The sequence below is a fragment of the Strigops habroptila genome, chromosome 9 (assembly GCF_004027225.2).
Source record: "Strigops habroptila isolate Jane chromosome 9, bStrHab1.2.pri, whole genome shotgun sequence".
NCBI classification, from domain to species: Eukaryota; Metazoa; Chordata; class Aves; order Psittaciformes; family Psittacidae; genus Strigops; species Strigops habroptila.
In genome coordinates, this window is record NC_044285.2 from 44,048,127 (window position 1) to 44,075,736 (window position 27,610).

Genomic DNA, 27,610 nt, shown 5'->3' on the forward strand with positions numbered 1-27,610 from the left:
GCTGCGGCGCCCCCTGCCGCCCCGGAGGACCGCCCGCACCCCTCCCGGTTCAACGCCTCCGCGCAGCTCCCCCCCGCCCCCGTAGATGCCCGTTAGACGAGGCAGAGACGTGGCTTCACAGTGGTTTAATGCTAACTGAACGTTACACTGGACGGGATGGAGACAGCCGGGCGGGCGGGACAGGCGGGGCAGGAGGAGGGGGCCGGAGCTGAGCCCCACTGCAGGCACGGGTGGCCGCCTCCACTGGCACCCACTGCCCCTCTGGGCCCCCAGGGCAGCTCCCTCCTGCTATCAGCTACTTCTCCTCCCCGAGAGCCACCCCTCACCCAGCAGTGCCAGTTCCTCACCGGAAAACCCAGGACGTGCAGGAGGCCTCGGGGGGTGCGTGGCAGGGATGCAGAGCAGCCACTGCAGGGCTGTGCTCCGAGAAGGGCTCAACTGTGCCACCGCAAAGAGCCACCACAAAGTGACCAAGCGCTTATAAACCAGCCAGCCTTGACCTGAGCAGCCCCCAAGCTGAGGCCCAACCCCGCTTGTCACAGCTGGAGGAGCCTTCAAAAGACAGTTCTGCTGCAGCAAGTCACAGCCTCGCGGTCCCCCTCAAGCTCTGAAACCTTTCCTGACCAGTCCCGTGTCCTCACTTCCACATCAGCCACTGCCTGGCTCCCTGCAGAACAGGGGAGAACACGCACAAAGCCTCGTAACTTCTTCTGCTCCACAATCAAATGCTAGTCCAGGACTGACCATTTTCTGCCATCCCTTTCTGGAGGTGACCTCAGCCCAGGCCCCACCGCTGGGCTCCTCCCGCGGCAGCCACCACACAACAGCCCCACCAGCCCCTCGGCCAGCCCTGTCTGCTCCCCTCTGCTGCCGGGGTGCGGGGTACGGACACCCCGGCTCAGCGGAGCACCCTGCGACAGGGCATCCCAGCTACCACACACCAAAGTGCCCACAGAGAGCACACATCATGGAAACCCCTTGAGCTGCTAGCAGCACGTTAGGAAGGAGGGAGATTAACACAGATACACCACACGGGTCTGTAACGCAGGAGGCTGAGAGCAGGGTTAGAAGGAGGTCCTTGCCCAGGAGGGTCTCAGCACTTCCAGACAGTGAAGAAAGGGGGTTTCATGCAGGGTGAGAGGGGTGGATGAGAGACCAACACACCCAGGCACCTACTTGCTGTTCTGGATAGTTACTAAAACTCTAACACCGGAGGTGATCACTGACCAACAGGACAACTGCTGTTCTTCAGAGTCTCCTGCAGAGATGCTTGGGGGCTGCACAGACAGGGGGGAGTGAATGGCATCTCATACCTTCTTGTACAGGGAGAGAGGCAGCTCCTACACTGTAACGCCATAAGCAAGTTCCTGCTCCACACCTATTCACACCTGCCCCTAGGCACGGGACAACACACTCACTTGCATAAATCTTCATACTTTAGGCCAAGACCACAGCCCAGTAGAACAAGCTGCTGCCAGTTACAAAAGAGGAAAATACTGAACAAACTGGGAGGTTCAAGAGAGGAAAAGCTGGTTCAGAGAAGACAGATTTAGTGTAAAAATAAATGTCATTTTTGCAGGAAGGAGGGTGGAATGGAGGAAGACGGTGCCAGGTGCTCCTACTGGCGCACTTTCCCTGGGACGTAATTCCTATCAATAGTCTCCTCTTGCAGGAACATATGTAAGCAGCGCTCGTTCTGTGCCAGGGGGTGTCCAGCAATTCTGGAAGAAAATCAGATGTAGAGGTTAGCAAAGCCACCAGCAAGAACCACCCCCCCCCGCAGAGCAGCCAGCTGGAGGCACCCAGGCTCAGGCCGAGGTCACCGCTCAGCGTGCAGCAGGGCCAGCGAGGTGCTTGAGCGCAGCGTGCTCCCCCCACCCCACATCCCGAGTCCATGCTGTCAGTGGGTCTCGCAGCACAGCTGTCCTGCAACACCCATCTCACTCTCAGAAGAGGACACTGAGCAGAGCCCACAGCCTCGGCACCGTGCTTTCATTACCCGGCTGCAGGCACAGCACCTGCGGGCAGGCTCCTTCCTGGCCAACCCACAGCCCTCGTGGCCGGAAAGGCAGCACACAGCAAAGCACGACATGGAGCTTACTTGTTAATAAACTGTTCTAGTCCCTGTCTCCGCTCCTCAATGAAGGACTCCTCAAAGATGCCTTCATCTCCTCGGAAGGGAAGCTGTCGTTTCAAAGCTTTTCCAGGCAGAGGTGGCACTACAATCTGAGAGCACAGACCCGTCCTGTCAGCACAACGGCCATCTGCAAGCGGTGTGCCCATGACACTCACTTCCAGCCCCGTTATGTGGCTAGAGATGAAACCCCACACCAGCTGCCCACCACAACAGCCCCCCTTCTGGGCAGGTCAACTACAACTACAACTTTAATGCTAACTGAACAACAACAACAACTACAGCTACAGCTGTTCCCATATGTCCTGGTTTCAGGAATAGGCAGGTCTGAGCCAGGTCTCACCTTACTGTCTCGTTCCAGCTCATTCTTCAGCCATTCAAAGTCGCTGTATCGTCTCCTCACGCACGACTCTTTCAATTTGAAGATCGGGAGGTTTGTCTGTAACAAAGAGAAGCAGTTAATATGCAGGTTGCTTTGGAAGCCAGACAGGATTTCAACATGTACCCGAAACCTGAAGCTGTGTTTAGAAAACCAAGCCCCCTGAGAAAGAGGCACCACGAGAACACCCAGCTGCTTTATTTAGGACATAAGCACTGAAGCGCTTCAGAATCAAGCAAGTACTTGCCAGGCTGCTCAGAACCATCCCCTCCCCCTCAAGTGACTATTTCAGGAGCACACCCCCTCCAGGGGCACACTGGAACCAGGGCTCACAGTACAGAGAAGGCTCATTTCTTTCTTTACCCCTCAGTTCACTCCTTTTTGACATGATCTACAAGAGAGCTCCACACCAGCCTGCAGAGCAAAATAACCTCAGAGCCAACACAGGCATTTCCATGGAAGAGCTAATGAAGGAAATCTTGTCCCAGCAACTGTTCAAGGTCAGATCTCACGCTACAATCCTCCCTAGGCACACATCACCTGCCCTAACAAGTGAGCAGCTTTTTCATCTCTGGCTTGTGCCACTGGAGGAACGGGCAGCAATTTCCACCTTTCTCCCTCACCACTAATGACCGGGACTGCAACTCCAGCAACTCCACCTTTACCCTGTCAGTGCAGCCGAGAGCGTCCAAGGAACAGAGGCAGCAAGACCCCAAGATAAGCAAGCACACGGATGAGCACAGGTACTGCTGCAACGTGTTTAACTATATTCTTATGAGGTCTGTGAAATAAAATCAGCTGCTTTCAACTTTCAAAGTGTCTTTGCAAGAGCTACTTTTGTGGGACTAAGAGGTTCTCCCTGCCCCCTGCCAGGCACCTTTGCCTGGCTGATGGAAACCAAGCATCAGAACAGGAAAAAGCGAACACCCAATTCTCCTGAAAGGCAGCGGGGGGTTAGCAGTTACACCACACTGTGAACAGGAGTCAGCACCAGCACTGTAACATATACTAAAGGGAGTTTGTTTCAGGGGAAGCTCAATTTTACTTCTTTGCGCTACCAGATGCAGAGCTGTGAAGAGGTTGCCAGATCAGCTTGGTTAAGGCCCAGGAAAGAGAACCCGGCAAGAAGAGCTCAGCCTCTGTGCACACTGCTGGATCACAGGCTCTTTTCTAGAATGATCAAGCTGACTCGGTGACATGGACAGTGGGATCAAGCACCCTCAGCAAGTTTGCTGATGGCATTGAGCTGTGTGGTGCAGTTCATACGATGGAGGAAAGGGATGGGATCCAGAGGGACATGGACAGGCTGGAAAAGCGGGACTGTGTGAACCTCATGATGTTCAACAAGGCCAAGTGCAAGGTCCTGCCCCTGGGACGGGGCAATCCCCAAAACACAGGCTGGGGGGGATGGGATGGAGCAGCCTGAGGATAAGGACTTAGGGTGTTGGGTGAGGAGAAGCTCCCCATGACCTGGCTTCAGTGTGTGCTTGAGCCCAGAACCCCCCATGTGCTGGGCTGCACCCCCAGAGCGTGAGCAGCAGCTCAGGGAGGGGATCCTGCCCCTCTGCTGCGCTCTGGGGAGACCCCCCCTGCAGCCCTGATCCAGCTCTGGGGCAACAGCACAAGAGGGACGTGGAGCTGCTGGAGCGAGGCCAGAGGAGGCCCCGGAGCTGCTGCGAGGGCTGGAGCAGCTCTGCTCTGGAGCCAGGCTGAGAGAGCTGGGCTGGGGCAGCCTGGAGAAGAGAAGGCTCCTGAAGGGGAGACCTTAGAGCAGCTCCAGTGCCTAAAGGGGCTCCAGGAAACCTGGAGAGGGGCTTTGGACAAGGGCCTGTAGGGACAGGCCAAGGGGAATGGCTGTAACCTGCCAGAGGGGAGATGGAGATGAGCTCTGAGGCAGAAGCTCTTCCCTGTGAGGGTGCTGAGGCGCTGGCACAGGGTGCCCAGAGAAGCTGTGGCTGCCCCATCCCTGGCAGTGTTCAAGGCCAGGTTGGACACAGGGGCTCGGAGCAACCTGCTCTAGTGGGAGGTGTCCCTGCCCGCGGCAGGGGTTGGAGCTGGAGGAGCTTTAAGGTCCCTCCCAACACAAACCTTTCTATGATTCTATGACCCAGAAGGGGTAGCTGGACTGTGCTGTGATCAGGCCCCAAGACACTGCTAGCTGCCTCTCCTCTCGTCTCCCTTGCTCGACATAACCAGCTGCAGTCACGCCCTGCTCAGCAACCCTCCAGTAATGCCCAAGAGCCAGGCCACGCACTCTCGGGGGAACCGCGGCGGAGCCTGCTTGGGCAGCCCCCTCCCTGTCCCTGCGCACACCGGCGCTCGCTGCGGGCAGAAGGGCCCCGGCAAACCCACCAGCTCAAGCGCTGACCTTGAGCCCCGGCCCGCCGGAGAGCCGCAGGCAACCCGCCAGCCCCAGCCCGGCACCGCCGGGGCGCAGCTCCCCAGCCCCTGCCCGGCCCTCCCGAGCCCCGGGAGCTGCGCCCGGGCCGGACGGAGCCGCCCTGGCCGGGTCCCGGCGCACGCACCGCGCAGGCCGCGCTCGGCCCGAGCAGCGGGACCTCCCCGGCCTGCCCCGGCCCCGCGCACCGAGCGCGGCCGCCCCTCCCCGGGCCGTAGTCGCGGCCGCCGGCAGCGCAGCCCCGCCCAGGCCCCCACGACCCGCCCCGGGCCCGCAGGCCCCGCGGGGGCCGCACCCGCATTCGCAGCTCGTAGCTCGTGTATCTGGCGCGGCCCATGCCCACGGTCTGCGGGTTGAAGATGTCGATCTCGAGGAAGTTGCTGGGCGGCCCGTAAGCGTCCGTGAGGTCCTGCGGCTTGGCGTTGAGGCGCCGGGTGTCCGCCACCGCCGCCTCCGACATGGTGGTGCCGCCGCCGCCGCCGCACCCGGCCCGCCCGCTGCCGCAGCCCGCCCCGCCCGCGCACGGCGCGGCGGCGCCCGCCCGCTGCCTGCATAACCCGGCGGGTATCCAGGGTTCGGGGCCCCTCAGCTGCCGCCACGCCCGCCAGCGCCACCGCCTGCAGAAGCGGAGCGGGTATTCAGGGCGCGGGGCAGGACACGGCGCGGCCCCGGAACCCGCACGGCGGGGCTCGCTCTCGGCGCTGCCCGGGACATCCAGCGCAGCCCCCGCGGGGCGATGCGGAGCCCTCGGCCGCGCCGGGCGCCTGGGCTGGGGAGTGGGTTCGGGGCCGGAGCACGTACTTAGGAACTGCGCCACGCAGCGCTCCGGGCGGGGCCGGCCCCGGGCAGTGCGCGCAGGGCCGGGGCCCCGGAACGTGGCTGCGGACCCGGGGGGAGGTCGGGCCCGTCACGCCTCGCGCTGGGGCGTGTCCCGCAGCCGGGCTCCCCCCGGGGTGGGGCTCCCGGGCCCGCACCCCCGCGCGCTGCGGCGGGCGCCGCCGGGGGCTGGAGTCGCGCGGGGCGCGCCGCCCGCCACGCGCACCCTCCGCGGCCCGGCCCCGCCCCTCGGCGCGGTGCACGCTGGGTGTTGTAGTCCTCAGGCCGCGCCTCGCGGCGCGCCGCCGCCCTGCCGGCACTACGGCTCCCGGCGTGCCCCTCGCGCGCAGGCGCAATGCGCAGCGCTGCCCGCTGGTAAACAGAGCGGCGCGGCGGGGCCCAACGCTCACAAAGCGGCGCAGGCACGGGCTGGGCCGATGCGCGGCCGCGGGGTCGGTCACCCCCGGAGGCGGCGGCGCTGCTGAGGCGGGGCGGGGGGGGAGGCCCATGGCGGAGGCGGGCGGCGCCGCGGGGGCGCCAGACATCGACCCCGACTTCGAGCCGCAGAGCCGGCCGCGCTCCTGCACCTGGCCCTTGCCGCGGCCTGAGTTGCCGGCGGAGGCGGGCGGCGCGGCGGGCGCGGCGGAGGAGAGCGCGGGCGGCGCGGCGGCGGGGCCCGGGCGGGCAGAGGGGGCGCGGGCTGCGGCGCGGAAGGGCGGCTCCCGGCGCAACGCCTGGGGCAACCAGTCCTACGCCGAGCTCATCAGCCAGGCCATCGAGAGCGCCCCCGAGAAGCGGCTCACGCTGGCGCAGATCTACGAGTGGATGGTCCGCTCCGTCCCCTACTTCAAGGACAAGGGCGACAGCAACAGCTCCGCCGGCTGGAAGGTGCGTGACGGGGCGGGAGGGATGGGCCCGGCCTTCGGCGGGGCGCCCGCGGCGGGCCGGGGCCGGGGCGGCCTGTCGAGGAGCGGCTGCCCCAGGCGCTGTCCCGCTCCCCGGCTGCCGGGCCTCGCCCCGGCCCCCATCTCTGCGCTCACCCGTCGCCATTCGTCCCTGTTGGGGCTTGGCGGCGGTGCCGCGGGTGGCCGGGGCTCTGCTCTGCCGAAAGCCGCTTGGCTGGTGCGGGTTTGTCCACCCGGGAGTGCGGGGATGGGGCTCTGCAGACGCAGCCCGAGCTCCGGCTCTGTGCAGCTGGAGCGGAGAGGAGCGGGCATCTCTGGGCGGGTGGTTACCGCACGGCCCTGCGAGACTGCTGCTTGTGCCCTTTGAGTTTGGGAAGTTGTCCAGGAAAGGAGGCAGGATCGGTTAAAAAGTCTGTGCTGAGCTGCTGTGCAAGGTGAAGCATCAGTTGGAGGGGTTTTAAACACAAGGCCCTGGCGCTTCGTCACATGACTGTGCTGAAGCTCAATATAAATAACTGTTTCATAACAGGCATTCTTGGCTTTCGGGAGAATCCGTTTAAAAAGGTTGCAGTGTCCCAGAGCAGTGTCAGCACTGTGGCCATGCAGGGACCGGCAACCTTGGCTCGAGGTCAGAAAAGGGAAAGCAATATCCTGCTCTAGGGTCTCAATGTTGTCTTCTCCTCTTGCTCTGGAAGTAGGCGTGTGAGAAGCTCTATTAAAAGAGCTATTCTCCATTTCTGTCTTCTGCAGGTGGCAGCCAGGTGTTCCCATCTCTTTAGTCAAGCAGACTCCAGCAAAGAGCGAGGGAGATAGGAGAGTTTGCTTGCCAAATAGTACTTCAGGCTGTCCTGATCTATCACAGTGAATGCTGTGGTGAGTGTAGTCTAAAGACTGTGCTCCCCTGCTCTTGCTGCAGACTGGAGTTGTGCTTGTTTGGCTCTCGGTTGCTGTGTACCCCTCCGTTGGTGGTGTTGGTTAGCAGTTCATCACAGCTTGAGCCAGCGTGGTTTAGGGCTTCCATGACTCCAGCCACGCGTTCCTCTGCCTGTGTGACTGAGCAGTCAGTCAGCACAGAGAGTGAATTTGCTTTTTCTGGCAGGTGAGCTTTCAGCTGGTTCAGCTCTCAAGTGGCACCCCATGTGGTTGTGTGAGTGTGAACGTTTGCCCAAGGAGAAGGTAGGAATGTGGTGAGAGGGCCACAGATGTCACAGCTTAGGCTGGCACAGGTAGATAGAAAGATTTTCACCTTTTCCATGTATCCAGCTTGCTGACAGCTCCCAGAGAGCGCACGTTGTTTGACTAAAACTTTTTTTTCCCCTCCTTTGTGCAGGTTGAATCCTCTTTATGAAGTTCTGATTTGGGGCAGTGCTTGGGTGCATTTTCTTTCTCTTCAGAAGACTTGGTGCTCTCACTGGAAGGTAGTTCTTGCTTCCTCAGGCTAGGTGTGCTGTCCTGGTCCTGCTGCCACTGTGTGGAGTCCTTACTTTGGCAGACAGTTTATGGAGCTGGTACATTTTCTCTTCAGGGATATGTCTGTATCTGTTTGGCAGTAGTGCCTGAGCCTAAGTTCAGTGTGGCTTCTGAAATGCATCCACTGATGTCATGGGGAACGTGGGATATAGCAAAGTGTCCAGCCGGACTGGATGCTACCTACTGGAAAAGGCAGACTTGCGGCTGTATTCATGATGACTGTTCTTTTGCTGTATTCATTCATGTGCAACAGGACCATCGGTCTTTGTGTTTACTCTGTGGTTTAATCGTGTATCTCTTTTGGGAAGTGCAGTTGGACTTAACTTGCAGAAAGGTAGGGCTGAGAGCTTGTGCACGTGTGAGGTCCCTGCTCAGAGGCTGTTGCTGGAGCTGTGCTGTGATGGCTTTTCAGTGGGAAATTCAGTTGTAGTTTTTCATCCTGGGAATGGACTAACTCAGGCTGGCTTTAGGAGGGCAAGAGAACAGAAACCTCTTCCCAGGAAAGATGAGGGAGGGCAGAATGACAGCAGCGGTGGTGACAATTGGCCTGCCTTTTGATTAGTGCAGTTTCAGACCCTTGACTTGAACCAGCAAACAGAAAACCGTGGTAGAAATACAGTTGGTAGAAATACAGTTGAAACTGTTACAGTGCCAGGGGAAATGCTTGTAAAAACTTGTTTTCATTTTTAACAAATACTGTCAGAGTTTGGGGGGGGTATGCGGTTAACCTTACATGCTCAGCAAGAGGCTGCCTTTTCTTCCCTGCTCTCTCCAGTGCTGTTGGCAGGGCTTGGCAGCATGCGTGCCCCATCACATGTGACTGCAGAGCTCTGAATTCTACTCTTGTTTTGTTATGTTAACGATGTTACAAACAGCTCTATAGATTTGCGAGAGGTTTTGTTTGTTTCACTGACTTTAGTCTATTTGCATCAAGGTGCATTGGATGGAGGCAGGTTAGACACAGATTTAAAGATGCGGAATCAATCAAACCAGTTCAATTCGATTTTGTGGACTTAGAGTAAATTATTAGATTTACTTTAATTTTAATGACTTAAATTTTATTACATTTATTTAGGCGTGTGTTTTATATTTAAGAATAAATGTGCCTCTTCAGCTGAGGAATGGACCTGCCTGGCTTCTTGTTGTCGCTCTTCTGGTTATTTTTAAAGCTGTGGACCTCTGCTTGCTTTTTTTTTTTTTTTTTTAAATAATCTGTGAAGTAAAACGAAATCTTCTGGAGTTCTTTTCGTTTTATCGATTCTCAGTTTTGAACTGAATGAGTTGGGATAAAGGAAATTGATGTGAAGCTGCTGCTAAATGCTGGCGTAGCGTTTGGATGCCTGTGAAGATACTGCTACAGCTCCTAGTTCTGGTATTTCTGTGTTGTTTGGGCAGAGTGGTACTGATAATACATCCCATCTGTATGTCGTGTAGTTCTAATGGGGAATTTTAAATGGGAATTTAAAAGAAATGTGACTTTAAAAACTTTTTAAATCTACTTTAGTTAATATAAATCCCATCAAGTCATTGTTGCTTCACAAGTACTTTCCAGCTGTCCTCCCACTATACAATGGGGGGAAATGCAGCTGTTGCAGCCTGCCAGGGTGTAACCCGTGTGCGTTCTGGAAGGATCTGTGTTTCGAGGAAGGTGGTGTTTGCTGTTCTTGAACTCCTTCGAGCACTTTGTAAAGGACAGACTTGCTGGTGTGCGGCTGAAGTTAAGAATTAACCAGCCCGAAAGGCAGAAATGCCCTCGCAGGGGTGTGTTGTGGGGCTGCTTTGTAATCCTCCCCTCGGTGCTCTGCAAGCTGCTCTGTGCATAAGAGGATAATTCCTTCTGGCTTTGTGGTTACTTGAGAGAGGAAGGTGTTGAGGGTTTTGAATAAAGCAGAAGCGCATAAACCCCTCTGAAGCAGCCTGCACTGATGGCTGCATTTCTCACATCCATGAGAGGGTCCAGAGGAGAACCACAAAAATGATCAGAGGCTGGAGCCCCTCTCCTTTAAGCAAAGGCTGAGAGAGTTGGGGTTGTTCAGCTGGAGAAGAGAAACTCCAGAGAGACCTTATTGCGGCCTTTCAGTACTTAAAAGGGGCTTATAACAAAGATAGGGAGAGACTTTTCAGCAGGGCCTGTTGCGGCAGGACGAGGGCTGATGGGTTTAAACTAAAAGAGGGAGATTGAGGCTGGATGTGAGGAAGAAACTTTGTACAGTGAGGGTGGTAAAATCCTGGCACGGGTTGCCCAGAGAGGTGCTGGATGCCCCATCCCTGGAGCCATTCCAGGCCAGGCTGGATGTGGTTCTGAGCAACCTGGTCTGGTTGAACATGTCCCTGCTCATTGCAGGGGGTTGGACTAGATGAGCTTTAAAGGTCCCTTCCAACACAAACCATTCTGTGACTATGAGTATGAGCAAGTTGGACACAGTGAGGAGCTGTTAAGGACAAGTTAAGGACTTGTCTTTCTCACTGAGGCGTTCTGTGTATTCTCTCAAAGCTGTTGTCTTTCCCTTTGTACGAACAGGATGAACTCTAAAACCATTGTTTTCACCCTCCAAAGATGCTTCACTGGAGCAGAAATTGGGCATTTCCTATGCTTACAATATAAAGGAAAGAACAAATGATGCTGCAGTATTGCCTGAGGCAGAGGGCTTGGAACGAGATGATCTTTAAGGTCCCTTCCAACCCAAACCAGTCTGTGATTAGTTACAGGAGGCTGAAGTCACACCTCTGCATTGTGGTACTTCACTTGGATTCACGTGTGTACATGTAAATACACATATGTATGTATACAGCTCAGGTAGCTGTGTTATGAATTAAAAATTACCAAGCATTCTGCTTGTCTGAAACAGAATATGTCTTCCATCTGGAAACTGAGCTTGCTCTTAATCTTTGTTACAGTAGGCAGCATTTTACTTTAAACCCTTCCATGCTTGCGTTACATGCATATTGCCTGCAGTTGATGTTAACTGTTGACCACATGGATCAGGAGACCCGGCTGAGGGCTTTCGGGGCCTTGCATGTGCCCCGCAATTCAGTTTATGATGACAGAGTGACTTCACAGCTTCCAGTGCTGTAGTTCCCAGCTTCTCCCGGAGCTGAGGACGTCTGACCTTTTGGCAGAGCAGGTACAGAGCTCCGTCGGGCTGGAGCAGCTGCTCATCCTGTGGCTCTCCGAAGCTCCTCCATCAAAAAGAGTAATAGGCCAGCAGACAAAAGCAAGCCTGTCCGTCTTCCAGGCTCTTTCTGCCTGGCTGTAGCTGGTAGGTTTAGCCGGATTATCTTTGTGCTTTGCAAATAAACTCAAGCAGTGGATACAAAATTATGTGAACCCTTGTTTCGGTAAAGAGGAAAAGTTTGTTGTTCATTGGTTCACTGGCACGTTGGCTGCTGTTCAACCAGCTTCTGTGGGGTTTAGTTTTGGTTTCTAAAGTCAGACCTACAAAAAAAGCAATGGTTGGTTCCTAAAACGGTCACATCAGCTGTTTTCTTTTATCCATCTGGTCTGTGCTGGAGTGTCCCTGTATCCTTGAAGGTTTTTTTGGCTCTGAATTGTAGCTTCTTAACACGGACAGGTGAGGGCCCAAATCACTCCTGGGAGAGTTTGCTTTAATTCCACAAAGAAACCCTTTATCTGGGAAGGAACATCTGGTGGGAACGCTTCACACAGGTTTGCTTTTGGCTTTTGGTAATGGTAATATCAAGATGATGATTTGAGAAGGCATTCAAAGTATTTCCCAGTCTTTGCTCACTGAGGCATAACTGACTTGATGCTGTAAAGCAAAAGTTTGGTGCACATTAAGACTGGTTAATCCTTAGTGGTGGTGTAGGTGCTGCTTCCTTTTAAGTTGGGATTATTTTGGTTTCTAGAAGTTGCTGCCCTGCAAGGGGAGGGAGGGTCTGGCTCTTTGAATCCAGAGTAGTTGGGGCTGGGTGGAAACTGCTGGACTCTTGCCACTACCTTGTATGCCCCCAAATGCATTCATGTGGTGTTAGTGATGTGAGTGCTCCTGGCAACAGGGAGATGTTCTCTGTCCCAGCTGCTGACAGCCTAGCTGGGTTTCGTTAAAGCAGGGGAGACAATAACAAACAGAAGCTGAAGGAAAGTTGTTCAGAGGCTGTAGTTGAAGAGTCTAGCAGGGAAACCTGAGGAGCATGGGTGGGTTTTGTCCATCAGTCTTTCTTTGAACAGAATCTTCCCTTTTGATCCCATTAATCCTTAAATCGTATGGCCACAGCAAGCAGTGGTGAGGAGGGAGGAAGGCAGCTGGGTATGGCAGGGAATTGTGGACAGGAAGATGGTGAAGTGCTGGGTCCGGAAAATGAGGCAGTACATAGGAGGAAGATGATGGTCTGAGTGTGGGGTTACCAGGTGTCCTATTCTTCAGGTGGGATAAAACATACTGACGAGTGGTCAACTGTGATGAGGGCCCACCATTGCAATGAAGGGATATGTACTTAACCCTTGTTAAAGTGACATTAACAGCTCCTTCTCCCAAACAAGGTGCAATGCTCTGAGTAAGCATGGAAGTGTAAGATTAATTTTTTCACTTGAATCCTTACACTCTGTAAGGTGATGTTCTCCTCACAAGTAGGGGAGAGCCTGTCCTTTGGTAAAAGTCCATCTGCCCCCGGCAATGCCAGTCAAATTACCTCGAGATTTTGCTCCTATGTTTTCCTGCTCCCTGCCAGTTTGTTCTGGAAAGCTGCTTTGCTGAAAGATTATTCCTTGCAACATGGCTTAATTTTCCAGGCAGCCCTAGGAAAAGGCTGCTCCTGGGCTGCTGGTATTATGTGTTCCAACAAGTTTATTCTGCTCTGTCAGCTTTTGATATACAACAAAAGCTGTTCAGCTTTTGTGGTATATGCCTGCCTGTCCTGGTAAACTTGAAAATCGCCTTGGTCTTTGTTTTTTAAAGAGCTAGGATTTTCTTCTTCTGGGCTCCCATTGAAAGGTTACAGAACGGAAAATGTGGACCTGCTCAAGCAAGTCCAGAGGAGGCCCCGGAGCTGCTGCGAGGGCTGGAGCAGCTCTGCTCTGGAGCCAGGCTGAGAGAGCTGGGCTGGGGCAGCCTGGAGAAGAGAAGGCTCCTGAAGGGGACACCTTAGAGCAGCTCCAGTGCCTAAAGGGGCTCCAGGAAACCTGGAGAGGGGCTTTGGGCAGGGGCCTGTAGGGACAGGACAAGGGGAATGGCTTTAACCTGCCAGAGGGGAGATTGAGATGAGATCTTAGGACGACTCATAGAAGCAATGAATGGTTTGGGTTGGAAGGGACCTTAAGATCATCTAGTTCCAAACCCCTGCCATGGGCAGGGACGCCTCATACTAGACCAAGGCTCTGTCCAGCCTGGCCTTGAGCACTGCCAGGGATGGAGCATTCACAACTTCCTTGGGCAGCCTGTTCCAGTGCCTCACCACCCTCACTGTAAAGAACTTCTTCCTTGTATCTAATCTAAACTTCCCCTGTTTCAGTTTAAACCCCTCACCCCTTGTCCTATCACTACAGTCCCTGATGAAGAGTCCCTCCCCAGCATCCTTGTAGCCCCCTTCAGACACTGGAAGCTGCTCTGAGGTCTCCACACAGCTTCTCTTCTCCAGGCTGAACAGCCCCAATGTTCTCAGCCTGTCTCCATATGGGAGGTGCTCCAGCCCCTGATCACCCTCATGGCCTCCTCTGGACTTGCTCCGACAGCTCCATGTCCTTCTGATGTTGGGGACACCAGAACTGCACACAGTGCTGCAAGTGAGGTCTCACGAGAGCAGAGGAGAGGGGCAGGATCACTTCCTTCCACCTGCTGGTCACGCTGCTTTTGATGCAGCCCAGGATACAGTTGGTTTCTGGGCTGCAGGTGCACACTGATGGCTCATGTTCAGTTTCTCATCAACCAACACCCCCAAGTCCTTCTCCTCAGGGCTGCTCTGAATCTCTTCTCCACCCAAGCTGTAACTGTGCCTGGGATTGCCCCAACCCAGGTGTAGGACCTTGCACTTGGCTTGGTTAAACTTCACAAAGTTGGCATCGGCCCACCTCACAAGTGTGTCAAGGTCCCTCTGGATGGCATCCCTGCCCTCCAGTGTATCAACCGAACCACACAGCTTGGTGGTGTCAGCAAACCTGCTGAGGGTGCATCAGTCTCACTGTCCATGTCGCCAACAAAGATGTTGAACAGGATTGGTCCCAACACTGACCCCTGAGGGACACCACTCGCTGCTTGTCTCCAACTGGACATTGAGCTGTTGACTGTAACTCTGTGTGTGGCCATCCAGCCAATTCCTTATCCACCGAGTGGTCCATCTATCAAATTGATGTCTCTCCAATTTAGAGACAAGGATGTCATGCGGGACAGTGTCGAATGCTTTGCACAAGTCCCGGTAGATGACGTCAACTGCTCTGCCCCTGTCCATCAGTTCTGTAGCCCCATCAGAGAAGGCCACCAAATTGGTCAGGCAGGATTTCCCCTTAGTGAAGCCATGTTGGCTGTCACCAACCACCTCATTTTTCATGTGCCTTAGCAGCTTTCCAGGAAATCTGCTCCAGGATTTTGCCAGGCACAGAGATCCCTTCCAATTCAAACCACTCTGTGTGACAGGAGCAGAAGGAGGCTCCTGTGCCCTGCCCAGAAGAGCAGACCCGTGCAGCAGCAGTGCATGAACTGTGCTAGCAGAGCACCTGGGGCCGAGCACAAGCTATGCTGAGAAAGGCACAAGAAACAGTAGCTATCCTTGAAAATTTTGTGCTTGTCCACATTTGCCTGAATTCCCAATCACTGCTCCCTGGCATCAGGGCCATTCTCCCGGGAAATGTCAGGTTTCTCCTACAAACCACAGAGGATTCCTTAACAGAAAGTCTCAAGAAAAAGTGACAGGGAAAAATTAAAACGTGCGCTCACTGCAGCTGCCCGGAGCACACTCTCCCTGCCTACAAAGAACGTGGTCACGTCCCAGTGCGGGGCCGTGCTCCCGAGCCAGGCCTCTTATGGCATTCCTGGAAGGCTGCAAAGGGAAAAGGCCCTGCCTGCTGCATGTGTCAGAGCCTCTCTCGGTGCTCACCCAGACACCTGGCTCTGAAGGCTTCAGGAAGAAGACTTTGTTGCAGAGATTTTGCAGTTACACTCTAGCAAGTAACCAACTGCCAGGGAGCAAAAACATGTCACCAGCCATCCCCTTCCAGGAGCTACATGTGAGCAGAGATGTTGAGCTCAGCAGACAAGGAGCTGTATCTTAGGAAGAACGTAGAATCATAAAATGGTTTGGGTTGGAAGGGACCTTAAAGCTCATCCAGTTCCACTCCCTGGGCCTTTCCCACGGGCAGGGACACCTTCCACTAGAGCAGGTTGCTCCAAGCCCCTGTGTCCAACCTGGCCTTGAACACTGCCAGGGATGGGGCAGCCACAGCTTCTCTGGGAAAAGTCTGTGCCAGCGCCTCAGCACCCTCACAGGGAAGAGCTTCTGCCTCAGAGCTCATCTCAATCTCCCCTCTGGCAGGTTAAAGCCATTCCCCTTGTCCTGTCCCTCCACCCCTTGTCCAAAGCCCCTCTCCAGGTTTCCTGGAGCCCCTTTAGGCACTGGAGCTGCTCTAAGGTGTCCCCTTCAGGAGCCTTCTCTTCTCCAGGCTGCCCCAGCCCAGCTCTCTCAGCCTGGCTCCAGAGCAGAGCTGCTCCAGCCCTCGCAGCAGCTCCGTGGCCTCCTCTGGCCTCGCTCCAGCAGCTCCATGTCCCTCTTGTGTTGGGGGAGCAAGAGCTGGATGCAGTGCTCCAGGTGGGGCACATCTGTGCTTAGAAGAAAGAACATCACAGGAGGTGAGTTTAAACTTGTTTTTTAGTGTGAGGAACCCTCAAGTCTGAACAAACCATCCTGAATGTTCTGACCTGCTCCAAGTAAAACTTTGGGTTTATGGTAGATTACGTCGGCCTTACCTACAAAGCTGTATAGTCCCCTGAAAAGGCTTTCACTGGCATTCTCTCTTCTCTATGCTTTTTTCCATGATATTTGGGTGTTCGTGGCAGCTGTCCAGAAAGAAGGCTGATCCACTGGGATAATTGCTTGGTTGTGCTGCCAGCTTCTGTAGCTGATTTCCCATCCTGAGACTGAAGCACTATTTGTTGCTGAGCAGGGTCCGCAGCAGCGCTGTTGCTGGTGTGGGGGCAGGCCTGGTCCAGTGGTGAGGAGTTTTGCTGCCCTTTGAATAGGGCTGGGAGATTTTGTCAAAGTGGGGTTTATGTTGTGGTAACTCAGATGTAGGAGATTGTGGGTGTCTGCTGCTAGGCACACTCCTGTGGCTGGGCCATGTGTCCTGGCTTGTACCCCAGTGGTTGAGGCATGGTTTGAGCAGTCTCCCTCCAGTGTACAAGAAATATCTCTAGCCATGCTTTTGTGCATACTGTCATGAATTTCAGATGGTTTTGTCTGAAAATGGCTCCAGGAGTAACCTCTGATCTCCCATGGGTTACACATACAGACTGCCGGTTTTTCACCACAATACTTAACATACAGTCATAAGAACCTGTGTAAGATGTGTGAATGAACAGCAATAACCAGTTCGAGCTGGTTGTCAAAGAAGTCCCTAAGAATTTGGAGGATTCCTGCCTCTGCCTCTTCCTTCAGGTCAGGCTTCCTTATGGTCAAAGATGTTGAAGAGCCAAGATCTTGTGTGGATGGCTCAGACCAGCGGGGTCCTCCTGCACTGCTGCAGTTGAGCATCTAAAAAGTTAAATGTCATCTGTATGTTTCTAGTTTGAGTTGCGTAACTTGGAGCAAGGAAACACGTCGGGGTTGCCTGGGTGACTCAACTCTGTCATTTCCTCTGTCAGGTTTGGCCTGGAGGTCTGTGATTTTTAAGGGAGGATAAAGCTGCTTTTCAGTTGGGTTAGCAACTCTGAGCAAGCTCATCGGGTCACAGATGCTTGTGTTATTAGAAGAGGAGAGTTGGAGGATGAGAAAGGACTGGTGCAGCAGTTACCTGTTTCTACAGCTATTAGCTGTTATGTCAGTTTAGCAGTAACTCGCAAAAGCACTTCAAGGCTGTTTCATAAAAGGTATTGGGCTTCACATATCTGTGTCCATGTGAATCCTAGGCTTATTCCAAGATGTCTGTCTTCAAGCTGCTTTTCAGCCAAAGAATGTAGAAAACTATTTGCTAACACTGTCCCTTATGGTACCCAAAGTGGTGCTGTTTTTTCTTGAGGTCTCAGAAGTGCTTGCACCAATACAGTGTGCTTTTACTGACACAGGAATTAAAGCCTGCCTATAGCCATGCATTAGAGGAAGACAGAATATTTGTGACATTTTGAAGTCCTGGACCTATTGATTTAAAGTTCCATTTTAGTAAATTGAGCTAAAAAATGGGTGGTTATGAGACTCCAAATGTATACTGTGTGTACAAGCTACTGGGTCATTCCCGATGAGACTGGGTGTCATCCTGAGTTCACAGGTTACTTTCAGAGGAATAGATGAAGAATTGGTGACAACTTGGTGGTTCCTGTTGCTGCAGCCGTTTGCATTCACAGTCACATGCATTTACCTGGGAAAGGAGGGGGGGGGATTCTTTGGAAAGGAAACGAGCAGCCTTCTGGGAGGCAGGGTACCAGTCTGGGGTGCTTTCTTCAAGACTTGAAGGAAAAGAAAGCTTTATTTAGAGAAGATGCCAGCGGGAGTGTTGTATAGCTGTTGCTGTGAACAACTCAGATAATAGAACTGTGTAAGAGCATTGGCTAACACATGTTCCATCAGGCCCTGGCTCTGCAGTAACCCTTGGGGCTCTCTCCAGGTCAGAGCACATGTATCCTTGGATACTGATCGCAACAAGCAGCCATTCTGCTCCAAGTTCCCAACAGCCAAAGCTGACACAGAGTGATTCTCACACCTTGTTCCCTCTCCAGGAAAACGTTCCACTTTCCCTGTATTGTTTATCTACATCTGCTGTGTTCTAGGACAGTACTTTTGGTGAGGTGGCCAAAATTAGCATGGGGAGGTCTTACCCGAGAGGAAAAGGGTGGGGAGAGGGAAAGCAGCAGGCAGGAAAGAACTGTGTTGAGAGGTGGTGGGAAAGGGTGATAAAAGCACAGTTAACTTGGTTCAGAATTAAGAGAGAATGCATGGAAGCTGAGGGCTGCTAGATGCCTTTTAGTTTGTGTGGAAAAGATCTTGCTCTTGGACCACTGCTCTGCTACCAGTGTAGCATCTTTCAAAGATGTGTTTGGCCATCTGAACAAGTGAAATGCAAACATCAGACAAATGCATGACACAGGCCTCAAGGGGAGTTCAGGGAGGATCTGCTCAGACAAGGAGTTACTGCTTGCTTACTCTAAAATACCAAGGATTTTAGCAGCTGCAGGATGGAAATTCAGTTTGATGATGGTGTACAGATATGTCAGCTTCCAGTTTCCAGCAAAGCTAAGCCAAAAGGAGGGACTTAGGAGAGTGTGTCTTGCCAAAGCAAGAATGTGTGTCTTGCCAAATGGAAAGGTGGCAGAGGCTCAGACTGGCATGTGCTGTGCGGGAGCGCACTATCCACCGAACACCTTACCCTATGAGAAACACAGGCGGAGGAAAGCATGCTGCTCCATGCCCAGGGAGGCTGGCAGGCTCCAGGACTGCTAGGACTCTTGTTCTACAGAGTTTCCCTTGTTTCTCTGGCTTTGGGATGAAGATGATGCCGGGTGTAGTGAATTAGAAGTGGTTTGCTCTTTCTCTTCACCCAGTCTATTTGATTTGCTGCCAGGCTGTGCTTAGAATGTTCAGCCACGCTTACACTCAGTAGTGGGGTTGACAGAAAGGTGGGAGCAGCATTAGCTCAAATTAGGCTCATGTTGAAGCTGCAGCCTGTATTTGGGGAGTTGCTTACTTGCTCTGGGGTGTGCCCAGTTCTTGCAGATTCTGTATGGTCTTGAAAAGTTCTTTTGTTAGAATTTTGCTAGTTGTGGTAGTTTCACCTTTGGTGCTGCAGTGAGACGTGGCACTGCTTGCTAGTGCTGTCAAGCATGTTCAAGGAGGAACAGCAGTTTTTAATGGGTAGGTCTTTGTTATAAGTTTATTCTCTGGGAACTGTCTGAATGTGTTTATGCCTGTGCAGTGTCTAGCTGGGAAAGTTCCTCAGATCTTGATTTTGCGTTTCTGGTTTTCTGTGTTGTTTTTCAGAACTCTATTAGACATAACCTGTCCCTGCACAGCAAGTTTATTAAAGTCCACAATGAAGCCACAGGGAAGAGCTCCTGGTGGATGCTTAATCCTGAGGGTGGTAAAAGTGGAAAAGCACCAAGAAGAAGAGCTGCCTCCATGGACAACAGCAGCAAACTTGCAAAAGTCAGAGGTAAAGCATCTAGAAAGAAGCCGCCTCTCCAGTCTGCTCCAGAATCCACTGCTGACAGTCCTGGCTCCCAATTCCCTAAGTGGCCTGGGAGCCCATCCTCAAGAAGCAATGAGGACTCTGACATGTGGAACACGTTCCGGCCTCGAACCAGTTCCAATGCAAGCACCATTAGTGCCAGGCTTTCTCCTATCCTGACAGAGCAGGATGACCTCCACGATGAAGAGCTACTTCCTTCTCTAGTGTACTCTAGTGCATCCAGCAATGTTCCACCAACTGTGACTGAGGAGCTTGAGCTCATTGATGGGTTAAATTTGATGTCTCCCAGCTCATCTGTGTTATCTACCCAGCAATCTGCCTCAAGTGGTCAGATCCAGAGAGATTCCAGCTTTTCCTTGCGGAATGCAGCTGGTCAGACCACTACTTTTGGCAATTCCCTGTTTAACCCTGTTGATATCTCACTACAAAGTTCTGTCAGCCATTTCTCTGCCCCTCAGACCTTGGAAGCTCTTCTGACACCCAGCTCTCCACCTCCAAGGGATGTTATGATGACTCAGGTGGATCCAGTTCTCCCGCAGACTGGTAACAGGATGAGCAGCCGAACTCTTCTGCTTCTAGGTGGACAAGCTGCCCAGAGTAAGATGAGCTCAGGCAATCCACGAGGAAAGCCTACAGAGCAGCAGGCAGAACCAGTCAGTGCCAGTGTTTTGCCATCAACACTTCCTATAGTAACATCTCCTCAGAATACTGCCAGCATCACCAGTTTGAAGGCTCCACTTTCTGCAACAACTGCCCAGTCAGTCCAGCTGGGCAGTCCACTGCTTCTTTCTTCTGCTAGCCCTGCTCCCTTGGGATTGAACCAGGACAGGCTGCCCATTGACCTGGACATTGACATGTACATGGAAAACCTTGAATGCGATATGGATTACATCATCAACAGCGAACTCATGGATGGAGAAGGATTGGACTTTAATTTTGAACCCATTCTGTCTACTCCCAGCTATCCCAGCACCTCGCAGGCCTCCAACCATACCTGGGTACCAAGTTAACTTCAGGAGCACAAAAAGGTAGGTGTAGTTATGTAAAATGCTACAGCTCTATAGTGGGAACAGCCCTGTCTAGGATGGTTCCTGTGCCCAACTCTGCAGCAGTTAGGCACTTCCTCCTCGGAAATGAGGTGCTCTTTGAGTAAAAAAAGCTGCTGGGAGAGCTGCATTCCCTTTTAGAAGGAGAAAAAGCTGTGTAAAGGTAGGTAGATTTAACTTAAGAGGTAGTAAACTCCTTTATGGAGTAGAGCAGCAACCTGAATGAAATTCCTGTTGTCTCTCACTAACACAGGAGTGTTTCTGAAATATATGCAAGTTGTCCTGTGGTCCTGGATGCCTTCATTACCTGGGCTTTTCAAATGTAAAGCAGAGAGGCTGAGGGAATGTTTATCAAAGGGTAGAGTCTAGTAGTGGTGAAGATTTGTCTATAATGCTTAAGAGGGAGAACATGAGCTCTTAACAGCATGGTTATGTTCTTTTTCCATATCATGATTCCATACTTAGTATGTGAATTGCTTAATCAATACAGAGGAGGTACTGATGTTAAAAACAATGGATTTGCTTTGTTCTATGCATGAAGTTCACAAAATCCCAGCCTGGTTTGTGTTGGAAGGGACCTTAAAGCTCACCCAGTTCCAACCCCCTGCCACGGGCAGGGACACCTTCCACTAGAGCAGGTTGCTCCAAGCCCCTGTGTCCAACCTGGCCTTGAACACTGCCAGGGATGGGGCAGCCACAGCTTCTCTGGGCACCCTGTGCCAGCGCCTCAGCACCCTCACAGGGAAGAGCTTCTGCCTCAGAGCTCATCTCGGTCTCTAAGTTCGTAGGTAGAAAGAGGATTTCTTTAAGTGGGTGAGATAAAGGGTTTTAGCGTATGATTTCTAAAAAATCCCTTTTTTTTAGTTTCTTCCCTGCCAGCTGATATTCGTGATTGCTTAAGGTGGAGAGTAATTTTCCTTTTCCTTGCTGCTTTCTTGCAATGCCTTTGGTGTTAGCCAAGTCCTTTTTTAAACCTCCTTGTCTTGCAGAGCTCTGCTGGTGCCTTACAGCAGTGCTTACTTTTGACCTTTGTGCTTTTGTTTTGTCTTTCTTTCTCAAGTGTACTGTGAAGCTTGAAGCTGAGCAGTTGTATCCTCCACTTGACTTTCCATTGGTCAAGGTCTCTTGTGATCTGTGCTTGTTCCTTGCTTGAAGCTGGCATCCCTTGAGCAGCAGGGGCTGATAGATAGTAATTAATGCCTTATCTGTGCATCCAGGATTCCCACTGAGACTGAGATCTAACCATTCTCTTTATTCTTCTTCTTCCTAGTGTCCTTCAGGTTTGAAGATTGGGTTCTGACTTCACTTCCCACCCATGGCAGAGAAAAGAATGGAGCATGTTGGATTCGGTTTCCCTGCACACCATGCCTTGGGCAGAAGGGGCTGCCCACCTGGGAAGAAGGGGCGACCTGCGTCTGGCTGCAACAGGAAGAGCTTGAAAATAACAATCCTGTTGTGTGTCACGGCTCTTCCTGCAAACCTCCCCTGTCTTGAACCATCTGGAGAGACTCCGGGCTGTACATGTCCGAAGAGGAGCACTGGTAAAAGCCTTGGCCAGAAGACACTGTGCCAGGCAATAGCGTTTTCCCATGTGAAGAGTTGGGTTTGCTGGAGGAGTCTCTCAATGGCTGTCCTCTCTCTGCTATGGCAGCAGGTTTCCCAGTGCCTCGGGCTGGCGGAAGGTTGGCTCTGCTCTCACTTGGTGTTCTCTGGGGCAGAGTAGTTGGATGTTTGGATTAAGCCACCAGATTTGCACTTGGTATCCCACAGGCTCACAGAGGAATTAGAAGGAGCTCACTGGTGGAAAGCCTGTGGGAAAGGGGTGCGCTGTTTCAGGGGTTGGTTTCAGTGGTTTCAGTGTGCCCACTCTGGAGCATCCAGCATCATGCTGCAGGGGAGGGTGGTGGTCGTGGTGTAGAAGGCTTCCTCTTGTCCACTTGAGTGGAACAGGAGGACATAGAGGTTTTCACTGTGCCAACTGAGCCCCATTGAATCAGAAGCATGTTTCAAGAAGTCCCTTATGCTGTTCTCAGCACTTTCCTGATACACCAGGCTGCCGTAAAATAAGCACAGGTGCTAATAGCTGTTCCTGGGACATAAAAACATCATTTTGGGTTTGTTTCTGATCTGTCTTGCTACAGCAGAGAAATGGAAAGCCTGGGTGTGGCCTTAACAGAGCCCTGGTTGCTTTTCAGAAGGGCATTTTCTATAGATGAAATATTTTTGTACTAATCTGGGAACTTTCTACAGTGAATATGAAGCCAATGTTAAATGTGTCCCCATTAGGTGTATTAGGCATCTCTCCCTCTGAGAAGGTACCAGTGACAGACTTCTCTTTCAGAGCTGTATTAGGAACAAATGCATTTGATGTTTGATAATGTATATGATTGAGGGGAAAGAATTGGTGGGTCCCCGTGGTTTCAAACCACCTTGGGGGAGACTTGTACATTATTGTAATCTATATGTAAAAGTAGCTGAAAATTACATAGACTCTTTTCTAAACCTTTTTAAATATATATTATATATTTTAATTGAAAATGAGAATATTGGATTAAAAAAAAAAAAACCAACAAAAAACCCCACAAACCCACATTTGCTGCATCTGTCCACGTGATACCAGGTAACACTACAGCATGGGAGGGACAGGCCTTAGGCATTTTGGGCCAGGAAGCTGAAAGCGGCATTGGAAAAGCAGGAAGGGCAGCCCAGTGTAAGGGGGAACGGCTGCTCCCCCCAGCCCAGGCAGGAGGCGCCGGCATGGCTCGCAATTGAGCCACAGCCACTCAGGCTCCTCCCTCCACTGCGCGCTCCCGCCAGCCGAGAGCATGATGTGAGGAATGCTGATCATTAGCAGCATGCTCATTCTCAGCTCGTCGCTTCAGTAGCTGGACTGCAGCTGATACATAGAACGGATTCCCTAGTCTGCTAAGAAGCTGGTGTGGGCTGGATCGTGCTAGATCTGCTGGCACTCTGGGTAGCCCTTATGAAAGGCAGGATCGGTTGTATTTGGTAGCTCCTTTTTTGGTTTCTGCGGGCTTTTGTTTTTTTGCTGAAGTTTCTGCTTCTGTGGAGGAACTTGAAGCCTGTAGGCTCACCCTTAGGAATGTGCCTGGGAACCTGCCCTGTCTTTTTGTTCTTACAGGACAGAAGCTAGGAGTCAAGAGTTCAGTTCATTAGCTGTCATGTCCTGTCTTGGGTGTTTGCAGTGGCAGGATCTGTGTGAGACATGCTTTCGTGGTGTTCGGGTAGGCTTGGTCTGGCAGAAAGCCTTTCCAATCCGTTCTGAAGGTTTGTATCATGCAGTGCAATGAGCCATACTGTTTTATCACCTTGTCTGCTCTGTGTGCACGGGTTTAATTTCATTTTCATTTGAGTGACGATGGGAAAAGGAATGGTTTATCTGGTTACCTGCAGCAAGTAGTCTTCAACAGTCTTACCTTTAGCATGTTGTGCCATCAGAGCCTTTGAATCGCTGGATAACCTTTGCTATGAGGGCTGCCTCCATGGCAGACCTCACGGTGATATGTTTCTAATTTACCCAGTCTGCATGTCTGGTAACACCTCATTGTAGCAAACAAAAAGGCAGACCCTAAGCTGGAACCCGAGGCCTCGCAGACTGGAGTTGTGTATTGACATTCTCACTGCAGTTAGTTCATGACACAGATGGATAGATACCCTTTCCACAGATACCTGATGGCATGTGCTGCACAGAAGAATCTGTGGCTGTTCTGTGCTGCAGTTAATAGATCCGGAGGGATTTGTGTTCCTTGGCACATAATATGCCACCTTGTCAGCTTGGGCCCTGAGGGAAAATGAACCCCATGGTCTCCAGAGCAAGTTGACTGCCCATGCTTCACAGCCACATATTAAAGGACAGGAGAGTGGTATGTGTGGTCATGTTACCTGAATCTCTAGCTCATTTCTCATTAAAATGGAGTCCAAAGCAATAGGAAGGACAATAGCACCTATTCATTGGGAGGGTTTTCCCCATACTCCCAGGCCAGACTCCTGAGGACAGTGATGGAGACAGGAGCACCTCTGGCTGGAGTGCTGCTGTAGCAGTGTGCTGACAGCGATGTCTGTCTTGCAGCAGTCTGTGCAGGTGCTTGCTGTCTCCTCAACACAACAGGAGCCAACAGGGTTTGAAGAAGTGTGAGAGTGCCCTAGTGCTGAGGGTGGTGTTCAGAGACTCGCAGTGCTCCGAGAGGGCTCAGTAAATCATGAATAGAATGTTGCAGGCTCAAGCAGGCAACTTGGCTTCTCATTTCTATGTGTAGCAGGATAGCTTGGATCATGAGCACAGAGGGCAGGGATGCAGAGAATTCGGGACTTCTCCAGCCCCTTCTGAAATCACTTCCTTTTCATAAACCTTGAGCTTTCCTAGGCTGGGATATTTCCTCATAGGACACAGGAGACCTTAAATTTCCTAAACTACTTGCTGAAGGGCTGAACCTGGCTCAATACTTGTCCAGTGTTTTGTATTTTTGCCCAAAGTGTTTGCTGCTGACTGCTGCTGGACTCGGCAGCCTGTCTTGGTGGATCTTCATCCTGCAGACCCCATAGTTGTGGGCTAGTGTTTGCTCTAATGAAAGGTTGGGCTGGGATTTTGAGAGCATCTGTCAGCTGGTTGGGGAGGGAAGGAGCCAGTGACATGGGGAGCAATGCTCCTGGATATGTGCCTGAGGGGTGTGTGCAGGGGACTTATGTCGGGCTGTGTGGGTTATCCTTGTCCTCACTAAGCTTGGGTAACAAGTTTCTTCATCTCCAGAGGATCAAATGCCATCTTCCACAGTGTGAAGCCACCATGCAGCTCCAGGCTGCAAAGGATTTGGGTAGCTAGGCCTATGAAGCCTAGTATGAGGCAGACTCATTGCTTTGATCTACTTCTGGGTTTAGCAAACTGCTTGAGCCTTCTTTATAACAAGCGTATTTTACTCTACCCCCAGCTTCCTCTGAGAGCTTGGAATATTGAAAGCTTCTTGGAGCCCTTAATTTTCCTTGGTGGTGTGTCTAAACCCATGTCATCTCCTACTCTGCTGAGTAAAACCAGCAGTCGGATCATCCTGGTAAGCAAGAGGAATGAAACGTTCCAGAGCCTGAGTGCATTCATAAATGAGTTTCATACTAGAAGCAAGTAGCACTAATCAGCTTTTCCAAAGGAAATGCCTAGAAAGCTTTTACGTAGACCATAATTTGTTAATTCTTCTACTTAGTTGCTTATTTATAGCCACACTCCAATGCTTCAGGGCTAGCGGTGCTCCAGGAATGAGAAACCTGTGTCTGGTGCCACAGGTAGAAGTGCCTTGGGTCACAACAATAATATTCAACTTTGGACCTATGATCAAAAAAACCCAACAGCAAATCAGTCAGCTCTGGGGCATGAACAGGGGTAGCTTAGGGTTTGCCTCAGTTGCAAGGAAAACGTGCTCTAATTACGGTGGGGAAAAGCCAGCAAGAGGTGATTCCTGAAGCCTGGAAGATCTGTCCATGTGAAAGCTCTGTAGCACATGGCAATCCCTGACTGCAGTTGCTTGCCCTTCAAGAAAGGGATCCCCTCTCGTCAGTAGCCTTTATGTCTCTCCCTCCAGCCAGCGTGTCTGTAGGTGATGGAAAACCATCTCTGGGTGGAATCAAAACTGCATCCAGGATTGTGATGTAGAGGAGGGAGGAGAGGCAGCAGGAGCTAAAGGTCAAAGAGCTGATGGTGTTGTGTTGGTTCTCTGGCTAAGGTTCTCTGGCTAAGGCAGTGTTATGGTGTGTGGTAGAAAGGAATGTTTGCAGCTGGTGCTGTGGTGCTCCCCAAGGTGTCTTGAGAGGTTTGGCTACACAGAAATAGGTCACTGCTCCCGAAAGGAGCTTTATTCACAGGGCAATGGGGATGGTTCTGTGAAATGATACTTGCAGCACAGCGGAGTCTTCACCCGGTGTGGTCCCAGAAGGGTTCCTGCACTGCTGGCACAGATGTGTGCTACGCACAGGGCAGCACCGCTCACGGTCAGTTTCCACCATCCCCCTGCACTCCTGCACCCGCTTCTCACCATTCTTCTTTTTTTACATAGAAAAGTCTGTGCTTCTGTTTGCTCTTGGGAGCAGCGGAACCCTGCGCCACCGCGGGCTCTCGTACATCTGTGCTAGCAAGACTGTAGAACGTGCTAGACTAGGGGGGAATGTTTGACAAATAAAAACCTGTAATCCTCTTGCTGTGTCTCCTGCAGTTTGTTCTGTTTCCCTGGCAAGATCCAGTTATTCGCTCCATGCCCTTGGCTTCTTCCCTCTGCCCTCTTGCTGGGGCAGCCCCTCTGTGAAATGCCCCTGAGCTGCCAGAGGTGGAGGGGTTGCAGCGGGGCAGCCCACAAAGGCTCCAGTGTTCTCTGCAGAGTGTAGAACCATGGTTACAAATTGCTGGCAGTTCGTGGGGGCCTGTGAGGATGCCAAGCCCTAGAACTGACCCTGGGGAATTCTAGCTTCTGCAGGATTAGTCTAGAGTCCTCCTTGCCCTTCTAGACCTCTGCATGCAGAAGCTGACTGTTCATTTTATATTGCTACATTCAAACATGCTACATGTTTGAATGTCAGCAATTCTTCCAGTTATCTTTAGGGATAGAGATGGATTTGCTGCTACTCTGTTCTTTCAGCCACCCTATGCACAAGCAGATACTGACACTTCATTAGGACAGATGAGCATGTGAGTGAGCTTTTATCTTTGCTTGCAGCCCCCAAGTCCTCCATCAGCAAGAGGAAGATTACTACACCTGAGGAGTGCTTTTGATGAGAGAAGATAATGGCTTGGAGCTGCCCATCAAAGGGGACATGAATGTCACAGTGGAAGCCAGGAGATGGTTATTCCTTGGGACTGCTCAGGGGTGTGCAAGCGGGTAAGAGGCCTCTGTGGGCAGGAGGAGGCTTCAGTTAAGTGCTTTAAGGTGTCCTTCCTTGACAGGAGGCAGGTAGGGGTGCAGATACAGGCTGAGCCAGTGAAGCAGCTTTTGAGGAATGTGGTGGAGCCCTTGAATCAAATCCCATCATTTTAACTGTGAGGGTGCTGAGGCACTGGCACAGGGTGCCCAGAGAAGCTGTGGCTGCCCCATCCCTGGCAGTGTTCAAGGCCAGGTTGGACACAG

The 27,610-nt window shown here is 52.2% G+C and overlaps 2 protein-coding genes across 4 annotated transcripts; one reads left to right on the plus strand and one right to left on the minus strand.

Moving 5' to 3' along the window:
* Positions 1-110: 110 nt before the first annotated feature.
* SNX12 (sorting nexin 12) lies at positions 111-5,988 on the minus strand. Of its 2 annotated transcripts, XM_030474679.1 has the most exons (4): positions 5,207-5,988; positions 2,478-2,573; positions 2,102-2,226; positions 111-1,721 (listed from the first exon to the last, which is right to left on the minus strand). In XM_030474679.1, exons 1-4 carry the CDS (start codon positions 5,369-5,371, stop codon positions 1,619-1,621), a joined length of 489 nt encoding a protein of 162 aa, XP_030330539.1. In that variant the 5' UTR covers positions 5,372-5,988; the 3' UTR covers positions 111-1,618. The 2 variants fall into 2 exon arrangements, with proteins under 2 accessions (XP_030330539.1, XP_030330540.1); XM_030474680.2 differs by lacking the exons at positions 111-1,721; positions 2,102-2,226 and adding an exon at positions 2,231-2,371 and having other exon boundaries at positions 2,408-2,573; positions 5,207-5,409.
* On the plus strand, positions 5,868-27,300 carry FOXO4 (forkhead box O4). 2 transcript variants are annotated; one of them, XR_003989759.1, is made up of 4 exons: positions 5,868-6,615; positions 19,236-20,471; positions 21,760-22,006; positions 27,203-27,300. XR_003989759.1 is itself a non-coding variant. In XM_030474678.1 (3 exons), exons 1-2 carry the CDS (start codon positions 6,235-6,237, stop codon positions 20,451-20,453), a joined length of 1,599 nt encoding a protein of 532 aa, XP_030330538.1. In that variant the 5' UTR covers positions 5,868-6,234; the 3' UTR covers positions 20,454-20,471; positions 21,760-26,686. The 2 variants fall into 2 exon arrangements, 1 of the variants encoding a protein (XP_030330538.1); XM_030474678.1 differs by lacking the exon at positions 27,203-27,300 and having other exon boundaries at positions 21,760-26,686.
* Positions 27,301-27,610: the final 310 nt, after the last annotated feature.

What these genes read in the sequence shown, in the direction of transcription:
- SNX12 (XM_030474679.1), bottom strand. Translation starts at nt 5,371, where the DNA reads ATGTCGGAGGCGGCGGTGGCGGACACCCGGCGCCTCAACGCCAAGCCG. An exon ending in GCTACGAGCTGCGAATGCGG is followed by an intron (nt 2,574 to 5,206) that starts GTGCGGCCCCCG and finishes TCTTTGTTACAG; the next exon opens with ACAAACCTCCCGATCTTCAA. An exon ending in AGCTGGAACGAGACAGTAAG is followed by an intron (nt 2,227 to 2,477) that starts GTGAGACCTGGC and finishes CTGTGCTCTCAG; the next exon opens with ATTGTAGTGCCACCTCTGCC.
- FOXO4 (XM_030474678.1), top strand. Translation starts at nt 6,235, where the DNA reads ATGGCGGAGGCGGGCGGCGCCGCGGGGGCGCCAGACATCGACCCCGAC. An exon ending in ACAGCTCCGCCGGCTGGAAG is followed by an intron (nt 6,616 to 19,235) that starts GTGCGTGACGGG and finishes GTTGTTTTTCAG; the next exon opens with AACTCTATTAGACATAACCT.